This window comes from Mastigoproctus giganteus, chromosome 7 (assembly GCF_048544385.1).
Source record: "Mastigoproctus giganteus isolate SK-2022 chromosome 7, ASM4854438v1, whole genome shotgun sequence".
Classification (NCBI taxonomy): Eukaryota; Metazoa; Arthropoda; class Arachnida; order Uropygi; family Thelyphonidae; genus Mastigoproctus; species Mastigoproctus giganteus.
The window spans coordinates 29,144,854-29,157,061 of record NC_143581.1 but is presented as its reverse complement, the minus strand read 5'-3'; the positions used below and the strand labels follow the sequence as shown (position 1 = coordinate 29,157,061).

The following is a 12,208-nucleotide window of genomic DNA, read 5'->3' as shown; positions in this document are numbered from 1 at the left end:
CAGCATAGGTGTTTCCATCTTTCAAGGATTATCTCCTTCCTATTTCAACAACTCTTAAACAGCATCTCCCACAACTCATTACTCTGGCGATTCTTTCTGGCGATTCTCCCGGCACTTCTCGGGATTTCTTTCCCGCCGCACATCACTCAGGCATCTCCACGGGAACTCTCCAAACTTCCACACTGCCAAAACTCACAACTCTCCCACAAAAAACCCTCCCTCACTCCTTTCTTGCATCTGCCTTTTGTTTCAGCCGCTCATTCTATTTTGATCCAATCGTCGTTCGTTCTCCATCATCTCATTATTCTCATTCGCTCTCTCCCACTTCTTCCGTTTTTTCTTGGCCCTCCCTCTCCTGGGGTAACTTCCTGTTTACGAAATTTTCATCAACTTCGATGAACTACAGGGCGTCTAGAAATTTCTAGATATTTCCTTGTGATCATTCCCGATTCACTTACCGCCATTAGTCCACTCTGTTTCTTCTCTACCGCTCCTTGAAATTAGTAAGTGCTCAAGGAGTCGGTCTGTTTCAAATAGCGGCAGCCATTTCTACATAGTGTATATCGCATCCAGGGTTTTCTTCACCCTCCTAGTTCTTAAAATCTTCCTCTCCACAAGGGGGAGTCGGTTCCCTTGTTCTTTCTTCCAAAGAGCTGCTCACTTTCTGTTTATGCGACCATGAACTGGCCTTGCGGTGCTCCCTTTGTACTAGTGTTCCAGTGCTTCCATTGTCTTGTGTACCGTCCTGCTACCCCCCGTTGTTACGTTAATCCTCCCCTACTTGACTGTATGGTACAGAGCGATCGAAATCGGGTTGAAAATCATCCTATGTAAATAATATTATTTACTATTTACATCTTTTTTTTCTTGTTATGTTATAATATTTATAACATAACATTCGCTAGGATAAGTGTAAGAATTTTGTTCTTACACCCCCATATTTAGTATGTGGATATTCTCTCTATGAATGTTAATCATATCCATTTAAGTGCTTCAGTACAGCGAAGTCTTTTGCAGGAATGGTCAATGGTCCAATTCCCTAAATGGCTATGGACAATATATGGCAGAGAGAGAGAGAGAGAGAGAGAGAGAGAGAGAGAGAGAGAGGGGGGGGGGGGGAGAGAGAGAGAGAGATAGAGACGTATGAAGTATCTAACGTATGGCAGCTCCTAAACAATACGTAGTTCAATTCCGCCGTGTTCCTCTGAGGTTAACATATGCCAGGTTAAAAAGTCTGTTAAAGGACAGGTGTCTGTGTGTATAAGGTGCATGTTTTAGAGAATTTATGTGGGTTTGTTGGTTTGTTGTACCTGGCCTCTTGGCTACCAGAAAGCAGCGACCACCCAAAGGCTGCTACCCAGCATTTGTTTCTGCCATTAGGAGGCGGGCCACAACAAGAGCATACTGCTCTGTCCGAAGACAACGTATGCAGAAGATAATATTTCACTACAGACTGTAACTAATGCGAACTTTAATGTTACAGAACCGAAATTTCAATCGCCGTTAAAGAAATAATGATCACAAATAGTTTCGAAGAGGTAATAGTCATTCTTACACAGAGAACTCTTCGTAACAGTAATGCTTTCCATTCACGTTAGTGGTATCTCCCAAATGTACAATAATGGAACAGACAAAACACCCCTTTCCCACCATCAAAATCAGCACAGTGGTGGTTACGATCGCTGTCCTTCTACACTATATGGAAAAAGGCCTGGAGTCAAATCAAATCTTAACAGGTGAAACTGTTTTTTCGATGCCGAATCATTCGGTCTCGGGTAAAGGTCGCATGGCTTTATCTTTCAGAAACCAGAGAATACATTCGATTTAAGCACACAATATATTAATCCCTCATGGCTTAGTTGCCTCCCCACCTTCTCAATCCATCGGCCTAGTATCATCATACTATCTAAAGGCTTTCGTAGAGGTACCCGTTACCCACTCACTTTCATTTTAGTATTTAGCAGTCTGTTTGGTTCAAAAGGTCATCTACTGTTTAAGCGTCGTTGCCCAAAAGTATGAATGCCGTCATAACATCTCCAACACTCTTCCTTGAATTAGCCAATACTTCTTATTTTGCCTAGCTTTTCCAACAGATAGCATAAATTAGAGTCATCCATATTTTGTATATTTGTTCCGTTCATTGCAGCTCATTATTTTTGAGTATTCAATACTAATTTTGTTGGAAATTTTTTCCTTAATCATTTACGGGTCAGTTTAGAATCAAGAATTATTATTATTATTATTTATTATTATATTTTTTTCATTTTATTCAGTTACATGCGCTCATTTAGTATCAGATTCACTTACCTGAATTTTCTGTTTTTCTTCTACGACCATTATCACTGTTCTGGTGTCAGGAAAAATATTTAATCATAAAAGTCGGAAAGCAATCATCTAGCGATGACTGCAGACTTTTGCAGAAAAGTGATTTGTTAAAATGGTCGGTGATGTGCTTGTAGAGTAGAGAAATGTATTTTGATAACATTAATCTTAGTTATATTTACAACAGGTAAAAATAGGTGATTTTGAAAGTCATAATCAGTTTGGTCCTTGAGGTTGTCACAGACATTCTCTCAGATATGCCAGACAAGCTGTTCTTGCTACCTGGGAGTCTAAAACGCTGATGGAACTGATATTCGGGTGACACTTAAGTCAAGTGGACCCAATTTCGGCGAAGTCCGGACGGTCTATGACAGCCAAATCCTCTGCTTGCACCTTCACGATGGTGGGACTGTTAGTAATCCTGGGTATAACCTCCATGCACAAGTACATGGTGGGTGACCACCCAGGTGTGAACCAACGTAAGCAGGGGTCGAGGTGTGGCGCCCACACCACATGGAGGAACGCCGCCCCTCTATGTTACCAGGCAGTACTAGGTGGTAGATGACTCTCATCAACCGGTGAAATACCACCACTTTGCTTAATGGAGGCTTGAAGTGGTGGAACCCATGTTTAGTCTCTAGAGCTAAGTTCCGGCCAACCCTTCCCTATCTCTTCCATCATGCAGTATGATTAATGATTTTTGAGGTTATGATGACTGTCGTGGCGAGATCCAATATTCCTTACATTTCGAGGGTACAGCTCTAAAACGGTGTTCGCAGGCCGGCCGCTAGATAGTACACCGGACCAAACCTATTGGTAACTCTCTAGGAGGCTTCCGGATCAGCTAGTGTATAATCTTGGTACCTCTACTCTGCCAGATAGTGACTGGAGGGAGTCCGAGTAGTGTGTATGCGGGGAGCATTGTCGAGGCCACGTTATGTCAAGGATCTGGGTATATTCTTACCACATGTACGCCATATCCAAAAATTTCATTACTTCATACAGCATGTCCCCCCCACATTTTCTTACTGTTGAATACACCATGAATTGTCAAAATAATAGAGCAAGCTTATCTGCGAAAAGATCTAAACCTCCCAAGGACTTCCTAATTCATTTCACAAATATACGTGGTCTTAATTCCAATCTCAACGATGTCCATTTCCACTTGCAGTCTTCCAAACCCCATGTACTTTTTCTGACTGAATCTCAGTTATCAGTTGATTCAACTACTTCTCATCTCAGATGTCCAAATTATTTGCTGTATGATTCCTTTCGCCTCAAAGGTGGTACTTGTGCATATGTCCGTTCTGATATTCCCTGTCAGAGACTTGGCAATTTGGAATCTCCTCTCTTTGATCTTCTCTGGCTTAAAATCTCTCTACCTCATTGTGTCAAATTCATCTGTTCTCTCTACCGTTCTCCCAACTTCACTAATCACTTGGAGCTCTTTGACTTCCTCTCTTTGCAACTTGACTTTCTCCAGTCTAACTTTCCTAACAGTGAGGTAATTTTCCTTGGTGATTTTAACGTTCACAACTCCAGCTGGCTTCCATTTTCTAGTCACACCGACCCAGCAGGTCGAGATGCTGAGGCTTTTGCAATTACTAATGACCTAGCACAGATTGTTCATTTACCTACAAGAATACCGGACAATCCTAATCATACAGCCAATACGCTTGATCTTTTTCTCACAAACAACCCTTCTAAGTACAAGGTCGAAGTGAGAGGTCCTTTAGGCACTTCAGATCACAACTTGGTGATTGTCTCTTCTCCAATGGAACCTTTATCTCATGGCTATTCCCAACCTCGTGTTGTTTGGCATTACAAGAATGCAAAATGGGATGACCTGCGAGACTTCTTTTCTTCTTTTCCTTGGTCTGATTACTGTTTCAAAACTTCTGATGTCAACGTTTGCTCAGATCGTGTCAGTGAAATTATTCTTGCAGGAATGGAATCCTTTATCCCGCACTCCTCTTTAAAATCTCGTCCTTTATCTAAACCTTGGTTTTCCAATAAATGTGCTAAGGCTGTCCAAGAGAAGAATGTTGCATATCGTAATTGGCTTGTTTCTAAATCTTCAGTTTCATTTTCTGCCTACACCAAAGCTCGCAACAATTGTAAAGCAGTTATTAATCAGTCCAAACTAGAGTTTGAACAGGCTAAGAGTAGAAAACTTGCTTCTTGCCCTAATGGTAGCCGAGCATTCTGGTCTCTTGCCAAAGCTATTGGCCCCAACTTTTGCCCATCTCTGCTCCCACCTCTGTCCAAACCAGATGGTTCTGTTGTCACTTCAGCCAAGGATAAAGCTGACTTGCTAGCATCCCATTTTTCTTCCAGCTCATGTATTAATGATCTTGGTAAAACACCTCCCACCATTCCTAACACGCTCCATTCAATGCCTCCTGTGGTCTTCCGTCAAAAGGATATCAGAAGGATTTTGATGAATCTTGATGCTAAGAAAGCTCCAGGTCCTGATGGTATTTCTCCACTTGTTCTCAAAACTTGTGCTCCTGAACTTACTCCTATTCTTTGCCGCCTTTTTTCACTTTCTTATTCCAAAGGTGTTTTTCCTTCTGCTTGGAAATTTGCTCATATCCAGCCAGTTCCTAAAAAGGGTGACAAATCCCTCCCATCCAATTATCGTCCCATTGCAATTACTTCTACTCTTTCTAAAGTAATGGAGAAATCAATTAACCGCCAACTCTTAAACTACCTAGAAACCTTCCGTCTGATCAACGATCGCCAGTATGGATTCCGTCAGTGTCGATCCACTGGTGATATTCTGGCTTATGTTACCCATTTATGGACTAATTCAATGGAAAGGTTCGGTGAAACACAAGTAGTTGCTCTTTACATCTCAAAGGCTTTTGATCGTGTTTGGCATAAAGGTCTTCTAAACAAGCTTCCATCTTATGGTTTTCCAACTGTTTTTAGTAATTGGTTATCCAGTTTTCTCTCTGATCGCTCACTGAGGGTGATGGTAGATGGCTCTCTGTCTTCTAACTTCTCCACTAATGCCGGTGTCCCCCAAGGTTCAGTTCTTTCCCCCACTCTTTTCCTCTTGTATATCAATGACCTTCTTCCATTGACTGGAAATCCTATCCATAGTTTTGCCGATGATAGCACATTGCATTCAACTTTCCATTTTGAGAAACCTTGTCCTGCTCAATCAGCTTCAAGTTCTCGAAAATCTGCTGCCAATTCCTTAAATGCCGATCTTCAGGTAATTCTCCAGTGGGGCAAAGACAACTTAGTTGATTTCAACCCTTCTAAAACTCAGTCTTGTCTTATATCTCGCAAAAAGGATTCTTCTGCTCCTATGCTTATATTTAGTGACACTCCGATTTCTAGGCAAAATGATATATCTCTTTTGGGGATTACCCTGACTTCTAATCTCTCTTGGCATAAGCACATTACAAATATTGCTTCCTCTGCATCTAAAAAACTTGGTTTTCTCTTTCGCTCTCGGCGTTACTTTTCTTCCAAACAGCTGCTCACTCTGTATAAATTGCAAATCCGCCCTGCCATGGAATATTGTTCCCACATCTGGGGTGGTGCCCCCAAAACCTCTCTCAGGCTTCTTGATTCCATTCAGAAGAGGGCAGTTAGGTTAATTAATGATTCATCTCTAACAGAGTCTCTCCACTCGCTTTCTCATAGACGTACTGTTTCTGCTGCATGCCTCTTCTACAGATACTTCCATGGGCACTGTTCTTCTGAATTGGCTTCTATAATTCCCGCTCTCTCTTTCAAAACAGTCCGAACACGTGCCGCCACCAGCCAACATCCATTTACTGTCCAACTTCAAACCCACAGAACCAACTTTTCATCTTCCTCATTTATTCATTCAACTGCCGTTTTCTGGAACAACCTTCCTTCATACGTATTTCCTGAAAATTACAATCTACAGAAGTTCAAGTCCAATGTCAACAAATATCTTCTTTCGTCTTCTCAACCTCCAACCCAAGCACGGTACTTTGTACTATAGGTTCTAATACCTCTCGTGTTTGGGGTTCTCATAAAAAAAAAAAAAAAAAAAAAAGTAATCAAATTCTCTTTCAATGGCAGTAATAATAAATTATTTTATACACATTGAAAATATCTTACCAAATTTTTATATATTTCAGAAAAAGTGTAATGACACTGCCTGTGCTGCACAAGGTATGCATCACAAGTGTGTAACACGCTTCTTGATTAGACCGGGGTTCGAACCCGTGACCAGCAAATACGGAGGATGCGGATATCACCGGAGCAATATGGCCTTAGTTGCTAATGCTCCTAAAAAAACCAAATAACAACAAATAACAAAATCATAAGTGTGACTTGATCAAAAAAGAGAAGTTCTAAAACGACACTGTTCTCCAACATGTATCGGGACACCTCACTTCTGGAAAGTAATGCTTAATTCCAGGGGTTACATGACACACACACACGCACACATAATTACAAATGAACGAGAAAAGGATTAGATATCTTCACAAGGGATGTAATAATAGGCTGTCTATTCCCTAGATAGCAGAAAGTGGAATACAGTAAGTAACGCGACAGTAGCGAAACTATGAATTCAGTCCCCCCCGCGAGATTTGCAAACGACATTCGGTGCTCTTTAAAAATCATATGGTACCATCTGACTTTTCCGTTCCTCGCGATAGCGATAAAAAGGTAAAAGGTAAACTGCAGCCATTATCAATCCACTGCAGGATGGAAGCCTCCTCAACGATTCATGTTGAGGGAAATGGATCATAATCTGTCACGCTGGTCCAGTACGAATTGGCAGATCGATCGTATTTAGCAGTCAGGGGTTTGAACCCCGGACTACTCAAAGAGCGTGTGCTACTGCACTCCCGCTCCTGACCACCCGGCTATTCACTCCGTGGCCGAGTTAGTCGATCTCAGATGTAGATAGCAAGGTCCCCCCCCCCCGCCAGAAACTGGAGTTTTTCGTCCAGCAAAAACAGGTAAATAAATCGACCAGAGAACACACGCAATTTACAGACACAATAGACTTGGGTAGTTCAATTAACATTCTGGGTGACCCTAATAAATAAGGTTTGCTTTTTTTTTTTTTTTTTATGACCACTAGGCTACGGAAGCCTATTCGTCCAAAACCAGACATAATATGTCCGTAAATTACGTGTGTTCTGTAGCCGATTTGCTGTTTTTTTGGAAGAAAAATCCGACCTTTGGCTATGATTGCCAAAGGTCGACTAACTCGGCCACATTAAAAAAGCCCTTAGAAATCCCCCGCCTCATTGACCGGATTAGACCGCAGGTCTTTTCCAACCGGTGTGAGCAGGCGATTCTACCAACTGTACTAATCACGAGGGCCCCCAAACCAGAAAACGAAGCATTAGATATTAACATTGGAAGAATGTGATGCGGAGTGATAAAATAGTACAATAAAGTCCAGGCATTGCATTGCTACACCTGGATGTGGCGCATGCCCAAAGAACTGTTTCACCCAGATTGTATTCCACTAATCAACGTTTATTTGTGCTAATGTGATGGTGTGGGAGAACCTATTTTGTGATGGGACTTGGCTCTCCGGTTTTCATCGATAAAACCATGAATGCGCCTGTCCATTGTGAGATTATTATTAGTATTCTGTCTATCTTGTGAACTCCTCTGACCGTTTTGTTGTCCAGGAGTATAAACAGAAAATTTATTTATTTTATTATTGAACAATTCAACACTCCGTGTCACAAAGCGTAGTCCGTACAACGGTAGTTTAGAGAGAAAAATGTGAACCTGCCATTTCCAGCCAAAGTACATATCTCAACCCAACCTTTGGGATGTTTCTCAACCGAGAGCCAGAATCGTCTTGTTCTGTCGTTGAAGAACGTCTGTAATTAAAATCCCCACATACCAAAAACATGTAGAAAGTGTTCCCCCACCTCACGGAGGGTTAATGATGTCATTAAGTCATTAAAGCTCATGAAGGTCATAGTCGATATTAAAAATGTCTTTTTATTACTCAAATGTTTTTTTATTTGAGGTTATACTATCTTACTACAGCTTTAGTCCATTTTCCAAAGTACGGAAATGAAACATTTACTTAAGAATTCAAAGCTGAATAAGCTTCTACTACAGAGATCAGTGACTTAAAACACTTTGTCATTCGTGACGTAACAAGTGCAAATGCAACCATTCAGATTACAGTATAAGAGAGGTCACTAATCGGCTGTTCTGAGAAATGATCAAAGTGCGAAGTACAGTCATAATGATTTGAAGTGTTAATGGGGATGTTCAATATTTAGTGAACAGCAAATGGCTTGTACAGCAAGTCGCAATAATGGACGATATGAATCGCAAAATTTTTCACAGCTTATACTTTAGCTGCTCGCCGGACTTCCCAATGAAACAGGATATGAAAGTGGTGTGAATATCTCGTCATCCAGCTATCACGTAGAAATGAGAGAAGTACTAATACTAAAACACAGATAGGGATGATACAAAATCTTATTAGTTCCGCCACCTATTTGATGTATCCATATACAAGATTCTTTTAAACACTAAATTACTAGCATTATTTATTTTCTATTTGAGTAAAATTTGAGCAAAATTTGAGCAAAAATTAATAATACAAAACTGCATATTTTTATTCTAACGACTGGTTACTTAAATATTTAGTTATGTGAACTGTGTAATGTTTTATATTTTAGCTGGGCAAAAACTTCTCATTTTTTTTTTTTTTTTTACTCAGTTCTTATTTTATTTCAGTAAAATTCTAAAATAAATTTTATTGAACCATTTCATGATATACTGTCTAGGTGTACAGAGTACATCCATTAAAACTGAATTGTAAAACTGGAATCAGCTTTTTTTTAAAACAATTTAAATTTAGTTGGTTTCAAAGTTATCTGATTCGTGTCACTTCTGAACTCGTTATTACACATCATTTTAAAGAATATTTCGTGCTCTTTTTTTTTTTTTTTTTTTTGTAAGCATAGCGATGCATTTTGTTATATCTGCAGAATGGAGAAATTGGGGAATTTACAAATTATGACATAATTCCTTAAACCATGAAATTTAACTTTTGGGACCTTTCATTATATTTTCTAGGAGAACCTGAATTTTAGTTTCATCTTTTAAAATACTGCAACTTTACTTCCGTACAAAAATTCTAATCAAATTCTATTCTTTGCATAGTTAAAAATAGTTAAAAATGATAAATGCTAATCCACTGTATATACTAAGTTTATTATGATTTCTAATAAAATGCAAAAAAGTTTAACTGGACGTATATATATATATTTTTTTCTTTCTTTTTAGAGAGAGTGGAAAGTAATGTTGCATACTAAAAACTAGTTGGCCCAAGATGGCTAATAGTGAATTAGCTACTGTTGGATATCATCAAAATGGATTCAACATTGCTATGGATAGCTTTTTGGCTAACCAGTATCTGATGAAATACGGAAATGCATTTCTTGGGACAAATTCCAACAGTTTCAATGTAGGGACACAGAATGGAAATCATTACATTCCATATTCCAATTCTACAATGATGCCACCCACTGAATTCTCAAGCAAGCAGATGTCAGTAGCTCCTTCCTTTTCACTTCCATCCACAACACCTCATTCACTACCTCCTACGAATTCTAATCATCCTTTGATGAATACAGTGCCTACTACTGCAACAACTACAACTATTACCCCACCAACCAACTTGGCAAAAGGAACTTGGATACTTGGAAGACAAAAACTAAGTTGGGATAATTCAACTGTCGCCAGTTACAATCCCGATACGAAGATGTTTCGTTGTGTAGTATGCAATGCTGTTGGTTTCTTGTCGCGTATTGCTGAACACTACCTCGGAACTCACACAAATGCTAAAGTATTTCAGTGTCTTCATTGTCCGTACAGTAGTACTTGGTCTCGTTGCGTAAGAATGCATATGGCCAAACACCACGGAGTACCAAATGCCCCACCATCACTCTGGAAAGGGCAGCCGTTATTAGAAGAAATTTTCCAGCTGCTAACCAACTTGAAAAACAGTGTTGACAACCAAGGTCGCGACAGATTAGATCCTGAACAATTACAGAAACGTTTTATTTGCCCAAAATGTCCATACACAACAGACAGAAAAGATCTCTATTTAAGACACGAAAATATCCACAGAGAAGAAAAACCTTATCACTGTTATGCCTGCTTTAAAATGTTTAACCGAGCTGACCATGTCAAGAAACATTTTCTTCGAATTCACAGGGGCCAACCATATGACATAAGCCTGATCAGGAGGTTTCCATCCAAAAACGCGTGTTCAAACTCGTGGCAGACACCCAAGATTGAGCCGGGAACGCTTCCATCAAATTCTCTAAAGACGAACCTCACAGCCAATGCAGGAAATACAAGTGAAACAGAATTAGCAACAAGGGCTAAAAAAGTCGCACGAGAACCAAAGATTTTCATCTGTCCTTATTGTTCATGGGAAGGTGTTGATGGATGGTGTCTGAGACGCCATATGAATACCCACATTAAACCTTACAGCTGTCCTTTCTGCGACTACAAATCTGCACGTCCAGAAAGGCTCTTCACCCATGTGTTTAAAGTTCATAAGAAGTTAACATGTACAAAGTGCGTGTTTGTGGCCGATGACGAAAAGGCATTCCAATCTCACATGAAAGAGAACCAGTAAGTAATTTGGTTATGAACTTTTTTTAATATGTTAAGTTAAAAATATTATTTATTGCTTAAAAATTGTACATACAGAATATAAATAAAATAAAGATTTTAAAAATATTAACCTCTTAAAATTATCTAAATTAAGAAATTTAAATAATTTAAGAGTAAACTGCATAGTTACTGAAGTGTTTAAACGACAGCATTGAATGAATCTATTATAGTATTTTTCTAATGAATCTATTATATATTATTTACTCAAAAAAGAAAAAATGTACCCAATTATGGAACTCAAGAGTCACTTTTTCTAATCTAAGGATAACACTTTTCTAACCTAAAGAAAGGATAGCATTAAATAACTGGATTCCTTTCAAGTTTAATGTTTGATTAAAAAATACAAAAACTTTGGTAATTAAATATATTATTTAATATGCTTTATATTTCTTAGTTCTTTACTGTATAAGGTTTTTTTTTTTTTTTTTGCTGAATTTGATGGCCAGCATGATTTAACTGACATGATGAGGCTAGTGTATATTCAATTATTGTTCGTTATCCTAGTAAACGAAGTATAAAGTCAGGCCTAACTTTAAGGCAATGTTTACAGGAAGCCACTCCAGAGAGGAAGTAGCCAGTATTCTGGAATCAGTTATCTTCGAAATCTTATTGGAATACGAAAGCTTTGGGGTAAGAGATAGCTGCCCACATACCGCAGGGCGACCGGGATATAAATTCGACCGTGTACAATAGGTGAATCGAAAAGCCAGACTTCATAAAAAGAGAAATGTTTGAAATCTATTAGTTTGGTATTAAGCATACAATGTCGTAGGTCGCATAAAAGTACAATTTCATTAAGTTTTTCAACACAAAAATATTTTTAATATGGAACCCTCAGACGTCTGCTAGTATCTCTAAAGGAAGAGCAAAAATCTCCACTGTTAACCTAAAGTTGAAGACTCTGCAAACAGTGTCTTCAACGTTCACTTCTTTGCGGTGTATTGGTCATTCCTGTTCCTCAAGGTTCAGGGAAATCTGGATTGATTAGAATTTTGCATTTTTTTCGAGGAAAAAAAAAAAATTGACTGTGTATTGTCGAACTGTTTTCCAAGGGGTTGTGGTTAGGGTTGGTCGTGGCCAATGTATTCTCCGGATCATATCTACGAATGCTTTCTGCGGAAATTCGGGAAGAATCTCAACAATCCACCTATTATTCAAGAGTTAAAAGAAGAAACTGCAGCTGTCGTTGTAGCGCTATGTGCGTTACATTAAG

General features: G+C 39.1%; 1 protein-coding gene across 1 annotated transcript in view; it reads left to right on the top strand.

The window, feature by feature from the left end:
• LOC150082768 (uncharacterized) overlaps positions 1-12,208 on the top strand; it is a 175,796-nt gene that overhangs the window by 143,561 nt on the left and 20,027 nt on the right. Inside the window, exon 2 of the mRNA XM_090378275.1 lies at positions 9,595-10,953. Within this exon, the coding sequence (XP_090234401.1) occupies positions 9,641-10,953 (1,313 nt within the window). The 5' untranslated portion in view covers positions 9,595-9,640. The remainder of the gene's footprint in view (positions 1-9,594; positions 10,954-12,208) is intronic.